This window comes from Balaenoptera ricei, chromosome 13 (assembly GCF_028023285.1).
Source record: "Balaenoptera ricei isolate mBalRic1 chromosome 13, mBalRic1.hap2, whole genome shotgun sequence".
Lineage (NCBI taxonomy): Eukaryota > Metazoa > Chordata > Mammalia > Artiodactyla > Balaenopteridae > Balaenoptera > Balaenoptera ricei.
Genome location: NC_082651.1, coordinates 75,941,638 through 75,965,238, shown reverse-complemented (window position 1 = coordinate 75,965,238; position 23,601 = coordinate 75,941,638). Strand labels below are relative to the sequence as shown.

General features: G+C 38.6%; 1 protein-coding gene across 1 annotated transcript in view; it reads left to right on the top strand.

Moving 5' to 3' along the window:
* Nucleotides 1-23,601, top strand: part of RASGRP3 (RAS guanyl releasing protein 3) — a 103,971-nt gene that overhangs the window by 40,480 nt on the left and 39,890 nt on the right. Inside the window, exons 2-3 of the mRNA XM_059943613.1 lie at nucleotides 19,641-19,773; nucleotides 22,574-22,765. Coding sequence (XP_059799596.1) covers nucleotides 22,696-22,765 — 70 coding nt within the window. The 5' untranslated portion in view covers nucleotides 19,641-19,773; nucleotides 22,574-22,695. The remainder of the gene's footprint in view (nucleotides 1-19,640; nucleotides 19,774-22,573; nucleotides 22,766-23,601) is intronic.

The following is a 23,601-nucleotide window of genomic DNA, read 5'->3' as shown; positions in this document are numbered from 1 at the left end:
ACCAAATTTGAGAAACCCTGACCCATATGAGTCAGTTACAAATCTTACTCTAACATGCCTTCAAAAAACTTTAGATTATTTACACATGACATTTCTTCTCCGTAACTGCTGTCGAACAGTAAGTAGTGACAACCTAATACTCTTAATGAAATGCTACTGCATCATCACCAGGGCAAAAATAAGATGTAAAATGACTAGTCATTCAGAATAAGGTTCACGAAAAGCCAAGCTGAGTGGTTCACAACACAAGCTGACAGCACTCTTTGGTGTGCAGGAGCATCAAATGTTGTCAGGCAAGAATACAGATATTTAACTAACAGAGCAGTAGTCCAAGGAATTAGGGCCACATTGTTTACTGGAGCAGGAAAAAGGATCATTAGATCCTAAGTCATGGGACGGTTCATCCTGGGACATCTCCCTCTGGGACTTGGGAAGTTCATTTCTCTCTTCCTTTTCTCCTTTTCAAAAACTCAGGAAGGAGATCTGAGGGTATTGGAAGCAGGTAGATTAGATAAACTCCTGCTGCCAACCTGATGATTATATGCCTCTGATTGATGTTATTCTCCTTCCTCTTACCCCTACCAATTATATATACTCTACCTGTGTTTGCAACCATCTTCTCCTTCTTTCTTCATTTTTGTTACAACTGGCACCCATGCCCTCATCTTCAGTTATCTCTTCCTCCTTCTGAATCTTTAACGTCTTCCTCTCTACTAGATCATCCCCATCAGCATCCAGGTATGTTCCAGCAACTCTCATCTTATAAAAAAACCCCTGATCCCCACATCATCTGCCAATTTCTCTTCATTCTAATCCTAGACAAACTCAATAAACTCACATTCTACACATGCTGTCTTTGTTTCTTTACCCCCCATTCACTCTTCAACTTACACCAACGTGGCTTCTGCCAACAGCCCGCTAAAGCTGCTCTTGTCAAGGTTACCAGTGATCTCCTTGTAGCAAAAATTTTAAAGCAGATAGTTTTCCATCCTTCTCCTATTTGACCTCTCAGTAGCATTCAACATAGTTGATTGTTTTAACTTCCATGAGCATGATCTTCTCTTGGCCTCATGGCACAAAATGATTTAAGTTTTCCTTCAACCCCTCTAACAACTACTCCTTAAGATGCTTTGCTGCTTTGCCTCTTCTCTCTGACCTTTAGATGTTGGAATGCCCGAGGCTTAAGCCTGGGCTCTTTTGTCCTTTCTCTTTATACTTTATTCCTAAAGAATCTGAACCATTCTTATGGCTTTAAATGCTATTCACATGGGGTTAATTCCCAATTTTAAATTCCATCTCAGAACTTTTCTTGGAGCTCCGTATTTGTATAAATAATAGCTTCTTGAGAACTGCACACAGGAGTTTCACAGGCGTGTTAACATTAAGCCATCTTAAGCATTGGATTTCTTCCAGTATACCCACTCTCTCCATCCAGTCAACCTTCTCCAACTTGGCAAATGTAATTATGATCCAGCCAGTTTTTCAAGCCTTTCTTTCCCTCACATCTTTCTCTAAATTAATCTCTGAGTTTCGGCTCTTGTCTTAAGTATTATCTCTTCAAAGAGATCTTTCCTTACCACTCACCTAGAATAATCCCTCTTATTCTCTAGCTTACCATCTGGTTTGGATTTTCATTCATAGCTTTTATAACAATTTGTAATGGTATACCAACTTGTCTATTTGTTTGATGTTGGTTTCCCTCGGTAAATTGTACACTCCATTGGACAGGGACCTGATCTGTTTTATTCACCACTGGATACCCTGGCCCTGGCATAATGTCTGGAAGGTAGAGGTATGTGCTCAGTTGATATTTGTTGAGACAGTAAAGGACTCGGGATTGGGATACTGAACATAAAACAGACTCTTTTTTTTTTTTTTTCCTGAGAAGGTAAGAATCAGGTCCTTTGCTGTTAGAATTATATTTTTAATTAGATTAAAAGATAGCATTTAAACATCACCCAGAGGGGGAAAAAAAGAGAAAAAAGCAAGATATTTAATAAATGCCTATTGATGGATAGATTAACCAATTGAATATTTACTTAATTTCTTTGAATTCCCATTTATTTAGTTGTAACATAGAAATAATACTATTAATTCTCTTTTCCAGAATTATTTTATAGGGCAAAGTTAGATTATTGCCCTTTAATCTCCTTTGAAGGAAGACATTAAACACGTACAAAGCCCCATTTAAGATGGTGCAGAGATTACAGGTACTATCAATTTCTTTAGTCTGAGAACTGCACTGCACTAATGTCTGAACTCCTGTGGTTTGTGAGCCAACAAAATGTCATCGGTCTAAATCGTTATACGCCCTATTTGAAAGGAGACCATTTGACAGTGTTTTTGTGAAGTGGCCAGAATTATATCATTGTCGATGCAGCCTCAGAGCACTCCTCTCGGCTGCCCTGCCCTGTGGGAAGTGTCTTATGAAGCTGGTGGACCGCACAAAACAGTGCCTACCCCCCACTTCCCTGGCTGATGGCGTCTGACCAAGGTACTGAAGGGTAATGGAGGTGAACGAAGTGGTATGAAGGAAGCAACTTCACAGGGAGGAGTAGGGGTAGTATTTCTAGACCTTGACAGGGGCATAGATGCCTCTGCAAAAAGGAAACCTTATGTTTTTTAATTGGATATTAAGTCTAAGGTGGCTCATGGACTCTTGGGAGGGTGTGAAAATTTCTGTATCTCAAATTTTTGTGACTCTAAAAAGCTGGTGGTGAGAATCAGGGAATAATGCTGTGTTTCCTCTCCTTCTGCATTAGGCAACTTCATCTGTTTTAAGATATAAAAAAATGACATCAGATGGTGCAACCTCAGGGAATACTGATTTTCCTGTGTCTTCTGAAATCCTCTAGGGCAGTCATTCTCTGTGTGTTTGAGCAGTGGTTCTTTAACTTTTATTGATCACAGGCCCCTTTGAGGCCCTCTCCCCAGAAAGAAGCTCATGGGCACAAAAACAAAATTCTGCATATGATGTCAGGGGTTTTACAAATCTCTGATTCTTGGTTAAAAGCCTTGGTGTGGACTGAATTGTGTGCTCCCAAATTCATATGTTAAAGCTTTAACTCTCAATGTAACTGTATTTGGAGATAGGGCCTGTTAAGGAGGTAATTAAGGTTAAATGAGGCCTTAGGCATGAGGGCCTAATCCAATAGGGCTGTGCCCTTATAGGAAGAGACACCAGAGCTCTTGCTCTCCACCATGTGAGGACACAGCAAGAAGGCTGAAAGCCAGGAAGAGAGTCTCACCAGGTACTGAATTGGCCTTGATCTTGAACTTCCTAGCTTCTAGAACTATGAGAAATTTCTGTTAAGCCACCCAGTCTGTGATATCTTGTCATAGCAGTAGGAGCAAACTAATAACAAGTCTCTGTCCTAGAAACTGCTCTTCCCCTCAAAGTAGCTATGTTTATGGTCACTGATTCATGAAGGAGTGGAGCTGGGGGAGGGGCTCCCCAGTGAGCAAACTTTCTGCGTGTGGGAGAACTGCCCTGCGGGGTGTATGGGAGCCTGGAAGCACAGGGACGAGATCAGCTGGCAGCACCAGGCCTGGCTCTCTGTCTGCCCTGGGCTTCATGAGTCCACACTACAGAGCAAAGTATGAAGGCCGTGCAGAAGGATGATGTGCTCTTATGCTGGGCTTGGACATTTTCTCTAGGTTCTCCTTCATTTCACTGGGCAGTTTGTCCATTTGAGCCCAGAAGCCTCCTTGAATTTCTTTCAAATATTTAATAAGAGGCAGGTATCCTCCTGGATACAATAATCCCTTTTTGTAAAGTAGAGAAATCTTTTCCCCCAGAGTTAAGATTGGAGCCACCTGAGCCAAAAACAAATTGCTGGGAATGTGGGATTTGCTCCATCGTTATCCCTCTTGAAAAAGCTGCTGCTGTCTGACGTGAGTGGAATTTGAGGACAAGGACAATGAGAGCTGCAATTCGTAGACTATTTGGTCCCAAACCTGGGAGAGCAGGGGCAGAGTCTCAAAGCCTGTAGCAGTGTTGAAGCAGCGAGTTTAGACTGGGGGAGTGGAGCATGTGCAGCTCTTTTCTAGAAGACTTAAAAAGAGAAGCCAAAGTTTGAGTGACCAAAGGTAACCAAGAAAATATGTGGGGTTCCACGTGATAAGAGTAAATGACTGGACAGGGTTTAGGATCCAAGCATCAGAGCCAGAGAGCCAGCTGTGCCAAGATGAATTTTGAGTTCCAAGGCTCTACCTTCTCAATTTCACCTTCACTACACGTCTCTACTCATCTCAGAGGTACCCAGAACCGCTTCTGATGGCCAGCATCCACCAACCAGGGATTTAAAACCTCCGTTATCATTTTAGACCCCTGAATACAAAAATTATTTTGACAAAGGGAGATGATTAGGTTGGAATAGTTTTTGCAAAATCAGAGAGTCAAATTCCCTTGAAATCAGACCGGTGAGCAGAAATTCCACATCATCAGTGCTGATTCATTTCTCCATATCTAAATGGCAAAAGAGCTGCTTCGTATCAGAAAACTCACACTTTCTTAAGCAGATGCATTAGTTCAAAATCAGCCTCTGAAACATGCACTTTTTATGTCCCAGGGACCCCACCCAGTATGAGCCTGGATTCTATGGAAGCTCTACTGTGATGGCGTATTTTCCTTTCTCCCATTAACTCACTGTTTAAACTTGGGCAAATTATGTTATCTTTTTGGTCCTGGGCTTCTCCTTTATAAAGTGAGGTTGTTAACCAGATAAACAAAAGGTCCCCTTGAAAAGTGGAAAAACTTGCTTCTGTCTCTCCTGTACCACAAGCTGTTTTGCTATTAGAACTACAGAGTTTCTCTGAATAGACAAAAAAAGCTCCATCAGAAGACTTGAATGAGCAAAATGATGAAATCAGGTGTTTAGAGGCTAATCCTTGCAGCTGCACTGACTAGTAAATAACCCTCCCCTGATTGCTGGTTTCTTTCTTTAGAATCATAAACAACAACAAAGGAAGAATACCAGCTCAACTTATAGAGTCACTAGTCATCCAAGTGACTCATTGTCTAAGTGCTGGAAATGATCTTGGGAATTATCCACAGGATATTATCCTGAGAAGTCCATAGTACCTCTGAGTTACTTGAATCTGACAGGGAGGAATAAGCTGTCACTAATTGTAGTCAACAAATCCAAAGCAGCAGAGAGAGGAAGTGGGAGAGTGTGAAACTAGATACTTATTGTGGGGTGAGGAATCTGAAAATGTATTTACCTCTAAGCATGAGTAGGTACATTTTTTGTATAGCTATCCCAGTATACATTCTATTTTCCCATAATCTTTCCAGAATCTACAAAGTAAAGTGTTGAGAGGGCATTGGCACCAAGTCCCATGCTCTTTGGGAATCGTTAGTGAACATCTGTTTTGTTGATTATGAGAACTTTTCTTTTTTTTTTGGCTGTGCTGTGCAACTTGTAGGATCTTAGTTCCCTGACCAGGGATGGAACCAGGGCCCCCTGCAGTGGAAGCATGGAGTGCTAACCACTGGACCACCAGGGAATTCCCCAAGAACTTTTCTGTAAAAGAAAAACATAGAAATCTGCGGAAATTGCAAAAGTTGGAGGTCATCTAGACATTTTAAGCATATTATAATTGGAAATAAATAAGAATTCATTAGCCTGACCAGCCTTGACAAATGCTATAGAAATCCCCAAACTTACTTTCTTGCTTGGGCAAGGGTTTGTCTTGCAGTTTGAACTTACTGTTTTTTTTTTTTTTAATTTTTTAATTTATTATTTATTTATTATTTTTATTTTTGGCTGTGTTGGGTCTTCGTTTCTGTGTGAGGGCTTTCTCCAGTTGCGGCGAGTGGGGGCCACTCTTCATCGCGGTGCGCGGGCCTCTCACTATCGCGACCTCTCTTGTTGCGGAGCACAGGCTCCAGACGCTCAGGCTCAGTAGTTGTGGCTCATGGGCCCAGTTGCTCCGCGGCATGTGGGATCTTCCCAGACCAGGGCTCGAACCCGTGTCCCCTGCGTTGGCAGGCAGATTCTCAACCACTGTGCCACCAGGGAAGCCCTGAACCTACTTTTTGAATGGAAATAGGCCAGAAGGCATAGTAGTGGGCTTGTGACTCTTCCTTGTCTAATCCAAAAATAGGAACATTGTGAAGAGTCCTCCTTGGCATCTGTGATGTCGGGGGGCAGCCTGGTGGGCCTGAGGTAGGGGCTTGCAAAGGCGAATGTTTGCAGGGCCCAAGAAGATACCGGAATAAGTGATGTGGATTAGGGATAAAAAGAATTCTCTTTGGGACAAGTGATATTTCACTTTCCTCTTAAATGTACCAAAAAAGAAAAGGGACATAGTGGGATGATAAATGGCCGTGACACTTGGCCTCAGATTGGGGAGACAACAGAGGGTAGTGGAGACTTTGGGGAACTGGGAGGCGGTTGCTGCTCAGTTCCAGACACATGTTGCCTCGTGGGAATGCAGCCCTAAAGCCGGTAGATCTGATGTTTCCACAAGAATCTAGAAAACTGGGTTGTTTTAAGTGGAAGTCTGGGTTTGTACATTTTTGCAACTTTTGTGAGAGCCAATCCTGTGTGAGCCTAACAAAAAAGTACATCTATGAGTTAGATCTCTGCTTAGGAGGTCACTATCTTATAACCTGCAGATGCTGAGTGAGAAAGAACTTGTTAACATACACCATCTTCACTTTGGAGAAAAAACTGACGCTTGTGGTTTATTATTTGTATGTCTTTAAGTAGGCTTTCTCAGATAAAGGGAAAAATGCAAAAGAGAAGGGCATTTGAGAACAATGTTTATAATGTGTATACAGCCACTATACTTTCATATTTAATTGCTGTAACATCAGAGCTAGAGTTCTTGAGTTATTACAGAAATCATGATTTTGTGTTAAGACCCACAAGCATATCTATGTGGGATATAGCTGATGTCAAGCATGACATATGTTCAGTCACCTTGGTGTGAATATGGTTCTCAATAAAAAAAAAACAAAAAACTCATTGGAAAGACTCAGGTTGTTCCATATTATAATGAAGATATGGAGGTTTGGATACATTATAAAACAGATGTTCGGCACTTTATAGACAACACACTATTGAATTAAAAACTCCTTATCCAAAATCAAAATTAGATTTTAGGAAAGAACCTATAATTCCTGAAAAACAGAAACGCTTTTACAAAACCTGGACTCCCTTCACATTACTTTAGATGCATGAAGGTAATATATTATGGTCTTGAGCATTCTTTGATTTTTTCAGTGAGATACTGCTTCAGATATTCCAGTACTTTTTGCTAGTCATTGATGTTTTTATGGTAGGCTTTTGCCTTTATCTTCCAAACCAAGTTCTACTACATTATTATGGAGTGGTAAGTTAATGATGGATTTAAACATTTTCTTTTGTATTTTTCTGTTTTTAAAATGCCATAACTAATTTGTGTTGCATTTAGTAGTGAGGAAGTATCTTTTTACCAAGTTCTTGGTGAATACCTTCAAGTTTTATGTGATTAATAGTTAAAGAGGGTCTAAGGTAAATAAATAAATACATGTCCAGTCTCCTGGACTAGAAATTAGAAGCAATTGTTGAAAAGAAGTCACTGAAGATAAGATATTGTGGTGAGATAAAGATTGGCAAGGGTATAAAACTGTGTGAACGTGCAGACTTGTGAAATCCCCACAAATTACCACAGAAGCCGATGAGCTTCTTGTTCTAATTTTAGCACCCAGCTCGGTTTCACTTACTATTTCAACCTTCAACATCTTTCTTGTGACAAGTAGATCCATCAGCAAAACTTCTGGTGGAAATGGTTTTGTGTAATACCCACTCTCAAGAATTGTTTTTGAGGATATTATTAACCTGACATTTATTTCCATTATGCAGAAGAATGAATGCAGTGTCAAGACTGGGATCCCATTCATGACTCATTGGTACACACGAGATACTGCTGGCATTTCTATATGTATTTACTGAACTCTCCTGGTCTCTTTGGGGGCATGTATGTGTCTTTGTATCCCCTTAAGTACATATCTTACGTGCTTGATAAATATTTCTTTAAAAAATAGATTGTAACTGACAATAAAAATATAATAGGTTGGGCTGTATGTCTAGAGACAACTAGGTCTATCCTTCCAAAATAATGAATATTAGAGTAGGTAGCTGATTACAGAATCTTCATTTAAAAAATTTTGGGGACTAAGACACAGTTGGTAGATATGGAATTTAAACTAGTTCTCATTTCATTACTCAAATTTCCGGCCTATGCTGCCTTTCCCCCTTTTTTTCTCTCTCTCTCCCTTTCTCTTTTTTCTTTCTTCCTTCCTTCCCTCCCTTCTTTATTTCCTTCCTTTCTCTCTCCTTATCGCTCTCTCTCTTGCAAAATGTGTATATATAGGTAAGATATACGTGACTTATGAATTTGAGAGAGATGACATATATAGGAATCATTTTATCCCATAAGTTGAAGGCACTTTTTGGTTACTTGCCAGGAAAATAATAAAAGTAGCTAACACTTATGAGAATATACTATGTGCCAGTGAATAAGCACTTTAATTGTATTAACCCATTTAATTCTCATAACAACCCTCCAACAGAGATACTGCTATTATCCTACCATATAGAGAAAGATAAAGAGACAGAGTAAGTTTAAGTAACTTGCCCAAGGGCACACAGCTAGAAAGCACAAGAGTCGAATTAGATCCCAATTGTCTGGCTCTAGAATCCAGGCTCTTAACCATTAAGCTATACTCAGAAATCATTAAATTAGTAAAATGTGTGAAGCCTACACAGACCCCCACAGGAAAAGGCTACATTGGATTATGTCACGTAGACCATCACAGAGGCCTTTTTTATTAATTTTTATGGGAGTATGGTTGCTTTACAATGTTGGTTAATTTCTTGCTGTACAGCACAGTGAATCAGTCATACATATACATATATCCACTCTTTTTAAGATTTTGTTCCCGTTTTGGTCACCACAAAGCATTGAGTAGAGTTCCCTGTGCTATACAGTAGGTTCTCATTAGTTATCCATTTTATACAGAGTAGTGTATATATGTCAGTCCCAATCTCCCAACTCATCCCACCAGAGGCTTTTAGTTCTGATCTTTAGAACATGGTAGTCTCTTTCCCTCTCTCTCCATGTTTGTTGAGTGAGTAAATAAACACATAGGTACTTTAAGTCCAGTTTTAAGACCTCACCATTCTGTTGGCATTCCTGCTTTTCCACACCTATCTGCTTTTTTCAGTGTCATTTTCTTTGCAGCATTTTCTTTTCAGTGTTCTTTTCTCTGCTCAGTGCAACCTCACTCATGCTTCAAGGCACAGCTCAATTCTGTGAGTCAGAACTTGTTTTTACTTCTCTCATGATTCTTTCATAATGCCCTGTGTCATAATTTCTGTTCATGTGTGTCCCCTCTTTAGACCCTAAGGTCTCTGAGATCACAATCTGTACCTGATATATACTTGTACCTCTGCCATGGTGTTAATCACACTGTCTGACACAGAAATAAGTATTTATTAAATAGATCAGAAAATGACTGGAAGAAGTATTTGGTGTATTTTTATTCTCTCTAACATAAATCTGTGCTACCACAAATCTGGAGGCATGTCTTGAAATTCCATTATGGGCATGTTAATATAAAAGAAGTAAATTCATTCAATAATCAAAAGAAAAAGTTTGAGACAAGAATAAGGTTAGAGATGAAAATTGGAGAAGAAACAAATTTGAAGTTTGAAGGCCATGTTGGAAGAATAAGATGGCAGAGAAAGATAACCATATAAAGATAAGAGACATACTTTGGTGTTGGGGGATAGAAAGACAAGAGACAGGGTCTAGTTCTTAAGAAACTAGTGGGGAGACAGAACCATTCAGTAACATAAATCATACAAAACCTAAAGGAAGTCAATACATTGAGTGCAAAGGTCTGCCTGGAAGAATTGGGAGGGAGGAGGAGAATTCAAGTAGGCATTTGAGAAGTGAGTATATGATTGCCATGCAGACATACTGGAGGGAAGAGAGACATTCTAAAAAAAAGAAATAATATGTGCAAAGCATGATGTCTTAGTTCAGGCTGTTATAACAACAGTATCATAGACTGGGTGGCTTAAATAACAAACCACCTTCATGAGTTAATTACCTCCCAAAGACCCCATCTCCAAATAACATCACATTGGGGATTAGGGTTTCAACATATGAATTTGGGGGGGACTCAAACATTCAGTCCCTATCACATGGGCACTATAAAAAAGAAGTTCATTTTACAGCAAAAGGTAAAGCGAGGGTGAAGAAAGAAGAGTGAGGGTATGGGTGGACAGAGTGAGGGTCATTCATGAAAGGCTTTGTATGCCAAGCAAAGACTTTAGATTGAGTCGATAGGGGATGGTGGAAGAATTTTGGATAGGGGAGTTATGTGATCAATCTGATAATTTGGAAAGATTGATTTGGCACCAATAGAGAGGAGAGATAAACAGGAGGTAAGAATCAATCTAGAAGCCTGACAACTAAGCATTGCAGTGGACCAGGGGAAAGGTAATGACAGCTTAAACCCAGGAGTGGCAGTGGAGAGGAAAAGAAGTGGAAGTATGTGAGAAACTGTCCAGGGACAGATAATCAGACTTGGACATGGAGGGATGATCAAAGAAGGCGCCAGAAAATCTAGGGTGAGCCCCAAGTTTCTGGCATGGAATATTGGGAGAAAGGTTGAGCCATAAATCAAGGAAGGAAATATAGGAGATGTAGTAGTTTAGGAAAGTGAAGAGGGAATATTTTTTAATTAATTAAAAATTAATTGGTATAATTCACATACCATTAGAATCTACATTTTTAAAATGTATAGTTCAGTGATTTTGAGTATATTCACAAGGTTGTACAACTACCACAGCCCAATTCCAGAACATTTTCATCACCCCCAAAAAGAAACCCTGAACTCTTTGCAGTCACTCCCTATTCCTCCTTTCGAGCCCCTGGCAACTACTAGTTTACTTTCTGTCTCTACCTATTGGATTTACCTATTCTGGACATTTCATATAAATGGAATTTACAGTGTATGGCCTTTTGTGTCTGACTTTCTTAGCATAACTTTTAGAAGGTTTATCCTTATTAAAACATGTGTCAGTACTTCATTTCTTTCTATGGCTAAATAATATTCCATTGTATAGATACGCTTCATTTTGTTTTTCCATTGATCAGTTCATGGACATTTGGGTTGTTTCTACTTTTGGGCTATTATGAATATCAATGCTATGAATATTTGCGTACAAGTTTTTTGTGGACATAAGTTTTCAATTCTCTTGGGTATATACCTAGGAGTGAATTTGCTTGACCATATAGTAACTCTACGTTTAAGATTTGAGGAACTGCCAAACTGTTTCCCAAAGTGGCTGCCTCATTTTACATTTCCACTAGCAATGCATGATGGTAAGATATGAAAACTTACCCAAAAGTTAAGTAAAACTCATCCAAAGTCACGCATTAGTAAAGAGCAGAGCTCAAACATGCCTCTCTCCAGAGCCCACTCTGTCCTCTACAGCACACCACACAGCTGGAGTCCAGCACAGAGGTGGTGGTTGGATCTGTGGTTGTGGATGAGTTTACATGGAGAGTCTGAGGCAAAAGGAAAAGGCGTAGAGACCTACGAGCCCTCAGCAGTAGGAGGAATGTCTGCATATCAGACTGGAAACGTGTGACCTGAGACACAGGAGGAAAATCAGGGAAGAGAAGATGCCAGGAAAACCATCCAAGGGGAGAATTTTAGGGAGGGTGTGGTCAAGAGGTAACACATGGCTGCTGAGGCTTAACCTAACTTCCGACAAAATGCAGTGACCTCTACCAGAGTCTTTTTGGAGAGGTGTGCAGGTGCGGAGTGGAGGGAGAATTGATTTTGGTGGTCCGGAGAGGGGATGAAATAAGCCAATTCTATTTGGCTGTGACGAATGGGAAGACAGGAGAGATGGCCAGTGGAGAGCTTATGTTCTTTGTTTTTGCTTGAGGCCAGGAAAGACACCTCCTGTTTACTTAAACTGCTAACGATTTAGTTCCAGTTCATCAGTTCCTCCCTTGTTTGACAACTGTGCCAACAAAATCCTTATTCCCATTTCTTTGCCCCCTCTAACTCTTTAACAGTGACTTTGTGAAAAGCTACTTTCCTCTCCCTCTATCTTTTTTTCTCCTCCTTTGCCTCTCTAGATCTAAAAATACCCATTAGTTTCATGTTTCTAGGAGTTACACAATTTCTGAAGGGTAATTTGGCATATAGGGAACCAGTGCTGTCAACCTCTGAACTTCTTGGGAATTCCAAAAGTTCTTTTTAGTATTTTTGACAGCTCCCCACCGACCTCCTTGTCCTCCGTGTGTAAATCTACTAGTAATCCATTTATAATATTGTTCTAATGGGGAAATACATTCTAAATTCTGAATAATGACTTTTCAAATATAGTTTGGGACATTTCGTAATTTTAGGGCTTCCTTTTTTTTGTTGTGTTAAATGCCCTTAAAACCTTTTCAAATGAAGTTTTTTTTTCCGTTCTTATGTGGAAGGCAGAGTAATGTTATTTCTCTCGTGTTAGGGATGATGAGAGTGAACCTTAGAGAAAGTAAGGTGAAATTAGTTAATGTCCTAGATGGGAGGAAGAGAGATATCACCATCTCTTGAGATTTGTTTTTCTTTTAGAGAAAGGAAGAAACATTTGCTGTAGGAGAAATATCTGAAATAAAAGAGAATGACAGAGTCGTTAAGTGGCGCCTTCTAATTATGGGCTTCAAGCTGTGTAAATTTAATTGAGAATACGGAAATAATTTAAAAAGCATTTTGGGGGGGTTACTATATTTTACTTTTAATTGGTTCCAATAAAAAGTGTAGCTCCAAATCCTTCAGAAGTAATTTCAAACTAAGAATTTACTGTACCATAAAAGAATGCTATAAACATACTAGTTTCTGAACAAGAGCAAAATGTTTTCACTTAGATGATAACACTGTACGGTTTCACTGGATAAGGAGAAATTAATATTACATCTTCAAGTAGGTCTGTATCTATGTATACAGAAATTAGCATCAAAATGGCATAAGAAATCTAGTTTTTAAAGCCTATCAATGTCAGTAGTAAAATTGGATAAAATAAATAATAATGATGGTGATAATAAAGCATTGTACAGTCCCTATCTTTTTGTGGTGCATTCATTTACTTATGCTTTTTTTTTAAGCCAAAAACAGTTCAGAACTCAACTCATACCTACCCAATCCCAATCATGTTACTCTCACCAGCTCTTATTCTAATATTGTCTTATGTGTGTTCTTATTCTTTTTTTACATGATGATAAGTTTTGATAGCAGGTTCGTAATATCTATCCTATGCCCAATTCTAAAATCATGCTCAGATATTTCTAGCCACTTTGCTGTCTGACACCAGTGAATTTAGCTGGTATTTTCTGTTTTAGTTTTGTGACCCATAAAACTTAACCCTCTCAGGTGTCTCCTCTTTGAGGAAGTCTTCCTAGATCTGTTTGGTTGAATTTGGTCCAATTCCTATGCTCCTACAACATCTTGGGCATGTGTCTGTGACACTGGACTTAACAGGCTCATTGTTTTATAATAACCAGTTTATAATGTGTTTCCCACACAGGGATTTGGGTCCTTGTGAATAGCTCTTTACGTCTTCAGCTCATAACACAGTGCTGAACATTTAATAGGTATTCAATAATCATTGGCCTTTTAGCTCAATCAAACAAATGTCTTTCTCTGAGAGCATGGAGATGATACTTTTTGAAAACAATCTTTCATTATGTTAGTGCTTCTTGCTGCATTCCTGTGTAGCAACTTAGAACTCAGGTTTTAAAATCCTTTCTCGGTATCTTCAGAGACAGGCAGCTTCCACTCCCAGCTCCAAGTGGTGGTAGATGAGAGAGAGATTTTGTCCTCCAGGCTGTGTCTTCTGTTCACATTCTCTTGCTTCTTAGAGGTTTTCTGTGTAGTGTCTTCATTCCCTTGGAGCCTCCTTTGTGTAGATTCTGTCCCCTGAGATTGTCATCTGGTCCCAGCGGGAGGATCCCGAGTTTTACTTAACCCATGCCAGGTACTGAGAATGCCCTCCTGCTCATGGTGGGCACATAGGCATGAGGATGTTAGTGCTGATACTAAGTACTAAATGGAAGTCAATAACTAGCTCAGAGCTCATCTCACAAGGCCTCCTTGAATTTTTTTTTTGGTAACAATTAAATAGCAAAGTTTAGCTGCATTTTATTTATCGCTGGATTTCTGGGGTGGGGCCTAGCCTTCCAAAGTTCATTGGGTACAGCGCTCAGCACGGTGACTAGATAGCAGCACTCAGTAAGATGACTTCCTCCTTCTCCTTCTCCTTCATCATCATCATCATCGTCGTCGTCGTCGTCGTCATCATCATCATCATCATCGTCATCAACGTCAAACTCACTCTGAAGTAAACGAATAATCAAATGATAAGGGAATGTGACTTTATTTCAAGGCGTTTGGAACCAGGTCCTCCAAAGTATTAGTGCCACAAACAGGATTGTTATGAATATAATATTGGCATCTTCAGGAGAAGAAAATATTGATCTTAAAAAAACAAACAAACCTATTTTCCCAAAGTTTAAAATGTTAACTTCTGAGCTAAGCATTTCCTAGTTATGGGCCTTATTTGGGGGATAGTATTTACAATTTGAACACTGGCGTTGCCGTAGTAGCCATAACCCTTCCGTGTGGTTGAATGTGTCCATCTGGAAGCCATCTGATTGCAAATGCCTAATATGTGTATATGTCGGTTCTCTTCCATGTCCAGCTACAGCCAAATGCTAGGGAAACACCTCCTTGGCTGGACTTTAGAATTCCATTGTATTTATTATTAGAGCTTCTTCAAGACTTTAATTTCTCATTCAACTCATGTCAGGTGGCTGTAAATGTGTTAGTTTGGTTGCCAATACTAAATACTGTTAACCAAGAAAAAAATAAATAAAATGCAGTTTAACCTTGTTACCAAAAAATGCAATGAGGCCTTATGAGATGAGCTCTGAGCTGGTTATTGACTTCTGTTCAGTGTCTGGTACCAGTTAGTCCCTGAATTGTCAAGCTTGCTGTAATAATGATGGTTATTCATTTGCAGACAATAAGGCCAGTGATAGAATGCTTAGAAGCTAAGCAAAGGGAATAGTAAACATTTGTTCTAGACAATGCCTAGAAATTGATCTAATAGGCAGCCCTAACAACAGCCAACATTTGTCTGAGTAGTGGAAAAAAATATAAATTTTTGGAGTCAGATGGGCCTAGCTTTGCAACTTAACTGGTAATATGATATGGACAAATAATTTAGCCTCTCTAGGTCTCAATTTCCTCCTGTATGAAATGGTGAGACTAGCACTTAGCTTTCAGGGTGTTATAAGATTTAAACATAATATAGGTAATTTTCCCAAAATTATGTCTATCACATTATATGCCACTGACAAGTAATATTTGTAGAAATTATTGTTTTCTAAAATCCAAGACAATGTTGATTATTAATGCTCCATTAATTTAGTAAAAGCTTTTTGTAGGAAAAAATAAATAAACAACAAGAACTAACAATTTAAAACCCAGAAAAACCTCATTGTTACAGTAATTACACCCATCTAAGGCAAGAATGAAAAAATTACTTTAAGATTTGAGAAATTCAGTGTTACCCATGGCTATTCCCTCCTGTCAGCCTTAAATAAACTTCAGGGATATTGCTCCACTATCCATAAATGTGGGATACTTTCTTCTATGGGTCACCATTATGGCCCATTTAGAATGTTTTAACTTTGCTGTAAGCACTGGGCTCATTTTCTAAGTTCATACCGTCCCAGTTGCTTTGTGATAGAATCAACCTTGATAGTGTTGGCAATGAGATTATGACAGAACACGCTAGGAAAAGTAACTGATTGGAGGAAATAAAGTAGAAAGATAAATTCAAAGAACTGAGAGGTGAAGTTGAAAGAAATGAGAAAGAAGATTAAAACAAGACCAATGTAGAAGTACCCAAAGAATGCATGAAGAGTGAACAACAGTAATGTATCTTGTGATTTATGACCTTTTAAAAAGTAACAGATAATTAGGGCATTGGAGACTGTGCATGGTGAGGCAGAGATACAGAAATATTGGCTGGGAGGGTAGAGAACATGGGAATAGTGGCTGAGGTTGAAGTTGCCAGAATGAAATATTCTGGAGCAAGTCAAAGGATGGGAGGTAAATTATTTCTTTATTATAATTTCCCTTCCAATAGTATCTTCTTCTTCCCCATATCAAGCAAAGCTAAGTGAGACTGGAGCAGGGACTCATGCCCTCATTTGGAAATCACCTAGAAAATGCCAACCATGCTTCAGCTCTGAGGTTCATACTTACAGAAACTTATATGACTAGACTCTAACAACAGAAACTCAGAATTGCCTGGTCCATACAGAAGAAACTTGCCATGTGACTTGTTCCAGAAAAGTTACCTTAAATAATTTCAGAAACATGACACAAGTGAGTGATGTCACCCTAGGAACAAGAAACACTAAACTTCCTCTCAAAACAAACTCCAGAAGAAGAGAAACATCAGCCTTCTACTCTGGATGGAAATAACCCCAATACTTCTGGTTTCTTTCTTCTGCTCTTCACAACATCTTTTGTTTATTTTCTCCTCTGGATAAATCTCAGATCTGTTTCCATCAGACCTTCCAGTGGATGACCTTGTCTCCTTCTTTTTAGAGTAAATAGAAGTCACCAGACAGGAACTTCCTTGACTTCCTGCTATCAAAAGGATGAATATACCTGTATCTATACCCATTTTTTTCCTCTTTCATGCTGTTACATTGAAAGAGGTGACCCTCTGCTTTATCCAAGGTAAATCCCTCCACCTGTGCATGGTCTATCACTCCTGTCCTCCCAGAGACCTTGTTATATAAATTCTCTTTCTCCTGCCCCTTAAATTTCCCTTTCCACTGATTCTTAACACTTAAACATGATCATGTAACAGATATCCAGAAGCTAACTCAACATTCCCCTTAAGAGGTCTCAGACATCTCTAACTAAACATATCCAAAAGTGAATTCATCCTTTGCTGCCCCCTCCATGAACTTAACTACCCCTACCCCCATCCCTCAGTTTCTCAATCTCAGGGAAATGGCTCCATAACCCAACCAAATGTCTAGCTGGAAATCTGGAAATTATCCCTGATTCCTCCTTTCTTCTGATTCCCCATAGCCAATAGATCAACAAATCTCATTGGACCTATCTTCAAGATATATTCTGTGACCAACCACTTCTCTCCATCTCCATTTCCACACATTGGTTTCTCTTGCATGGATGGTTATAATTGACCACCAACTGATTTCCCCATATCAGTGTAGGTCTTTACTAATCTCTCCTTCATACTGCAGATGGAAAGATCTTTTAAAAATCAAGTATGATCATGCCGTTCTCCTACTCACCTTTAAAACAATGATTTCTCATTGCCCTTCAGATAAAGTCCATACTCCTTAATATAGCTTACAATACTGTTCATGAGCTATTCCTACTGATCTTTTGGTTTCATCTCTTGTCTCATTCAATACTTCAGTCATTCTAAATGTCTTTTAACTTTTCTTAATTACCATCTTCCCACCCACACTTGGCCTAGCTAAAACTCCTCTGGCTCCTAGAATGTATTAGTGCCCTGCACCTTCATAGGATACTTTATGGTAATTACTTGTTTTATTCTTTGCTGGAGTATAAGAGCAAGAATTGTGTTTGTCCTGCTCACCAATTTATCCTTCTCTTTGCTTGTCTGCAACTTCCTCTACCAGTCACTCTAGTAGCTTGCTTGGTATCTGGTGTCTAATAGATCCTCAGTAAGTATTTACCAAATAAATTAACTGTCTTTCATAGTTTTGTCATTTCTCTTACTGAACTCAATAATCTTGATTCTCCTGTGGAGTCTCAGAGAATATAATGACAGCACTTTTAAAATCTCATGTCTGTGGTAAGAAAGGAAGATTAAGCTTGAGTGTTGCCAGAATAACAAATGCTATGACACCCTAGTTGTTAATCCTTAAAGCGTAAAGGTTTGTAATAATTAACACTCATTTTAACAAAGGATTTAGGCATCTGGAGAAACCCCATGTCTCTATATGAAGGTCATATGAGTGTAAGAACATACACATGGTTATTTATCTCTAAAGACAATATCTGCCATTAGGAGGGAAGAGTCTTCAAGAGTTTTTGTTTGATTTTTCTTACAATAGAGACAGTACTATAGACAAGACTATCTTTGGAAGTTCTAATATGGCCAATATAATTTCAAAACTATTTCTTGAATAGATATAATGTTTCACCTTATAAATTTTGCAATCCTAGAGCCAGGAGCAAACTTCGCTGTTATTTTGGTGTGTTTCCTAGACACTGTCTGGGAATTTAGTCTACAACATCTCTGACAGTCATTACCTTACTTTGGCTTGAGCACTTTCGGGAATGGGATTCCATTGCTGATGAGGCCACCTGCCCCACTACTAGATGCCCTAGTGTCACAGTATTTTTTCTCCTATTTCCTTCTCCCTTCTCGAAACTAACATCTCTCTTTCTGTCACTTCTAAATGTTGATCTTCTACTTCACCTTAAGTCCTCAACTTAAAAGCCTTTAAATACTGGAAGGGAAGAGGAAGTGTGGACAAAGGGAGACACCTTCCCGAGCACCCAGTGTTTTGCAGGATTGACAGGGGGTACATTTATGTTACCTCACTAACTTCTTAAACAATCTAGTAAAGTAAGTAGCGTTAACGGCGTTTTACTCAAAGTAGTAAAACTCTCCCCATTTGTCTATCTAATGTTGAAATCCAATTTTTAAAAACTTCTAAATGTTCTGAGTCAAGAGCCTGGGATGCTAATTAAGATCTGTTCGTGTATAGTTGCATGGAATTGGCTCCTTTTCACTATTTCTAACATTGAAAGCATAGTTCTTATTGTCCTAGGCAACCTCACAATTTTTTTGAGTCTTCACCAGTCACGTTAATGGTCTTTTTGCTGCATGAAGACATCATGGCCTTTGGAAATCACACCCAACAGAACCCTATTGCCCTTTTGAAGTGAGACCTGCTCTCTTAGAAATAATTCAAGCCCTGGGGAAATTTTGGCTTATTGTGTCCTTTTCAGATTTGTGAGAAAATGTTTATGCTGAGGAGCAATAATTTTCAGTGCAGCCAGAGCGTACCTATCAACACAAAAGCAACTCCTAAGCCATCAAGAGACTAAACAACCTGGACTAAAATAACATTGACATTCTTGTTGAGACAGTCAGGAGTGATTTAGAGTCAGAGTTTGATGATCACCACAACAAATTGTTTTAGAGATTTCCTAACATTCCAAAGTCAGTGTTTGGAAATTCTTAATGAGTAATCCACCCATAGGAGTATATTTGGACTAAAATAGTATTTTACACTATGTGTATAAATTTTAGTTTGGTCATACGTCGTTTTTAATAAGCTGAATGTTTTAAAAACAATTTGATCTTAAAAATGTCATGGCACCAAATCACTACTTCAAATGTATTCTCTTTTTAACTAATTTTGTGGGTGATGTTTAGACAAAAACCACTTATAATTGAAGGGTTTTGGAAATGCTTTAACACAATGTGGATTATTCAGTGTTTCTATTACTTAACTCTGGGGATTTCTTTCTGTTCTTTTATCAGGTTCTCCAAAGTACTTATTATTCGAGTTGGGTAAACCAGTTCAGCAGACTGAGTCCCCAATGCATTTTCCAATGATGATAACTGCCCTTAAAATTCTTTCAGACCTGGATATCTACCTGTGTGAGACCAGTAAGTAAGTATTTCTTTAAACTATTTTAGATTATGTAAGAAACTCACCAAAATAATTATGCCAGAAAAACTAAAAGAAACATGTCATGGTATTAACAAGAGTCCTTTGGATGATGAGATTGTGGGCTGATTTTTTTTTCTTTCCTTTTTCACTACTGTCGTATTTTAAATGATGAATGTATATTGCCTTTGCAATAAAGAAGCTTTACTTCTGAAAAAGCAGTTGTAGATACAATAATATCCACACATATGAAATGAGATCTCAGGTACATATGCAGCTGACAAAATGCTAAGCAGAGACACAGACACATCTACTGATTGCAGAAACAGATTGTAACTGGAGAGGCCCACCTGGCTCTCAGGTACTGGCTTCTTTGCAGATCACAAATATAACTCCAAACATGGTGACAGGTCTTTGGTGCCAGGTTATTTCTAACCTCTTGTGGAAAGTCAATATCTTCCCCAAACAAATTAGCTGAATAATTTTGGTTTTGACCTGAGAATTAGTTTAGTTAATCTAGGTTGTTTGGTTCTAAGTAATACATTTACTATTCAGTAACAAGAATTAATAAGATTAAAAAAATGCCTGTTTATACAGGAAGGTAATCAAACCTGTCAATTGTCCATTGTTGACTTTTCTTGGGATTGACAGAATTTACGTTAAGGAAATCAGAGAAATGCTGCCCCAAAATGTCCTGGAAGAGGTACCAAGTTCTTATTATGAATAGAGTATAGGCAGATCCTATCACATCTAGAAGGTTAGCAGAAAGTCTAGAAAACTTCTGTCCCAGTGATGTTTACTAAAAGCTAGTTTAAATAAGTAAAACAAACTAAAAAACAATCCTTTAAAATTTTATAGTATCCACTCGTACAAATATATACATATTCAAAGACAAACTTTTTACCATTTTTATTTTATTCTTTCTTTATCCATCCATCCACTCATTCATGAGTTTAGCAAATTCTTTTTTGGGTATCTTCTATATGAGAGGCAAAAATCTTAGCAGTTGGGCAGCATACCAGAGAACTAACACAAAAATTCCTGCATTCATGGAGTTTACGTTTATAGTGCTAGAAAGATTAAAAAGTAAATAAACAAGTAAAATATAGAGTATGTCAGATGGGGATATGTGTTATGAGGAAAAATAAATCCAGTAAGAGAGGTAGGGCATGCCATTTGGGAGGTGGGCTTGGAGGGAGAGTGTTGTTTTAAATTATGGTGGTCGGGAAAGGCCTTCCCGATAAGGTGACTTGGTTAAGAGATGTAAGAGCTGGTTCTAGACAGCTTTAATATTCCCCTTCCAGAAGTGGGACAGCATTGACCCAATGTTTCCGTTATTTTTATGACACATGAAATAATCCTTCTTTTGATGCTCTAAGAGTAGTACCTTTAGCACAAGAGTATGTTTCCACCTGATTTATACAGCTGGTGAACAGACTCATTCAGATGTCACTCTTCAGTGGTACCACTAAACTAATACAGCCACACATATGGACCTTAGTTTTTTTTTCTATTCATTCACGTGTTTGCCTTCTGAAGTTGACTATGGGCCCATTGGAGGCAGGGATGAGACAATGATGTGTTCATCTTGGCAGCCTCAATGCCTTGCCTAGTGCCTAGCAATTGTCAGGTGCTCCATGACTACCAGTTGAATAAATAAACTTTGAGAGTAAAATCGACATTGGCTTTAAACAGTTCAAGAGTGAATTCCCAATGGCCACGTTTACCTCCTAAACTATCCAAAGTGGGTAACTGTCTTACATCATGATGACCTCTCAATTTCTCTAAGCCTTACATGGAGCTGGCATCAAGGACTTGCTCTGTAAAATAAAATGATGGTATGTTTCCAACAGGGATACTTTCGGTATAAGCATCTCTTAGAGGTTTCTAATCCCACTTTCCCCATGACAGTGCTATAAAATGGGACAGCTGTCATGCCCACATTTTTCTACTACCTCTGTGACAGATAATCTGGTTTATATCCTTTTTCTGAGATGGTGTGGAGTGCTATTTTTCACACTAGATTAGGGGGCAAAATTATGACAGCCTTATGATATCCCCACTTGGGAGGGCAATAAAAGGGAAAAAGGGAAACCAAAAACTTTATTTTATAATGGAGTCCTGATTCAAGGCCATAATAATTGTATGGTTTTGGACCAGTTGCTAAATCTGTGTGAATCCCATGACCTTGTCTGTAAACTGGAAATAATAATCTACCTTACAGTATCGTTACGAAGATCAAGTTGTATAATATATGCAAAGCATTTGGTGTAGTGCCTGGTACATAATGTGGATGTTCAATAGATTATTGTTAATATTTTATTACTATTAATAATACTGTTACTATTAGAGAAGTTATGCAAATAAGATTTTTTTTACCAGTTGTTGAACGTTTACATGATCCCTGAGGATAACACTCATCAATATATTTGCTCTTTAAAGTTATCTCCCTCTATATACTTGTAATAATATTAAACCAAGTAATGTTTATAACAATGTACTCTTGAATGTCTTTATCACTTAAGAATATGAAGTGTAACATGTTGTATCAAAAAAATTTTTCAACTGCTAAATGGGATGGTATTTAATAGGGAACGTTTCCGTGGTTTTAGAGCATCATACATGCTAAGGAACAGATTAGCAGGCATTTCGCCATCATGGTGGTTCACACAATCTCTGTCACTTTGATGCTTTTCTTGCAGAAATATAGTCAGTGGAAGTCATTATCTTTTCAGGTAGGAAAGTCATGCTTTAATAGATAGCAGAACTCTAGTCTGATATTTTTTTCTTCTTGTTTCTTTAGAGTCTTGAGACTCTAGATCAGAGACCAACACTAGGCACAAGTATCACCTGCTTGCATGATTATGGAGATGGTCTACATGATGTTGAAAATGCCCCTAGTTTTTTGACAACGGCTAAATAACCATGGGGTCAAGTGGACTTGGGAAAGCGGCAACGTTAGATGAACTGCTGAGCACTTGCATTGAGATGTTTGGTATGAGCCTTTTCTCCCTTCTGTACATCTTGTTACTCTTACTTCCCCCTGTTCAGATGTAGGTGTTGCTATGGAACAGAATTCAATCTCCATACCTTGGTATTCAAGGCCTTTTTGATTGACCCCAATCTGTCTCCCCAGTATCACTGCCCTCTGCATTTCCTTCCCTTTACTGCCCACAGCTGATTCCCCAGCCATACTGTTCACTTAATGTTTCCGGAACATTCCCTGCATCTTTCTACCTCCATGCCTTTATCATATTACTTCATTGAAATTCTACTTCAGGGCTCATTTCAGATGTCACCCTAGATGTTCATAATATCATTCCTAATCTCCCCTGTCAGGAATGCTGATTGCTTCCTCCACTCTCCCACAGCCCTTTATGACTTTCTTATGGTATGTGGTATATGCTGCTGTGATAATTTTTGGTCTTTTGGCTTAGACAAGAGTGAGTTGCCCAAGCTCCTGAATTCTGTCTTTGTGTATATGTCTTATATCTCCTACTAGGTTGTAGACTTTACAGCTATATGCCTTTTATGTTGTTCATCTACCTCAGCATTTTGGATTATTCCTTGCACAAACAGAGTCACAAAGGAGTTGTTTGTTGAACTGATTGTTATAGGAAGAGTTAAACCAGACAGAGAAGGGTTGCCAGATAAAATACAGGATGCTCAGTTAAATTTGAATTGCAGATGAGCCACATTTTTAGTATAAGTATGTCCTAAATAGTGCATGGGACATACGTATACTAAAAAATTATTTGTGGTTTACTTAATTCAAATTTAACTGTGTCGTGTATTTAAATTTGTGAAATTTGGCAACCTTACATCAGAGGA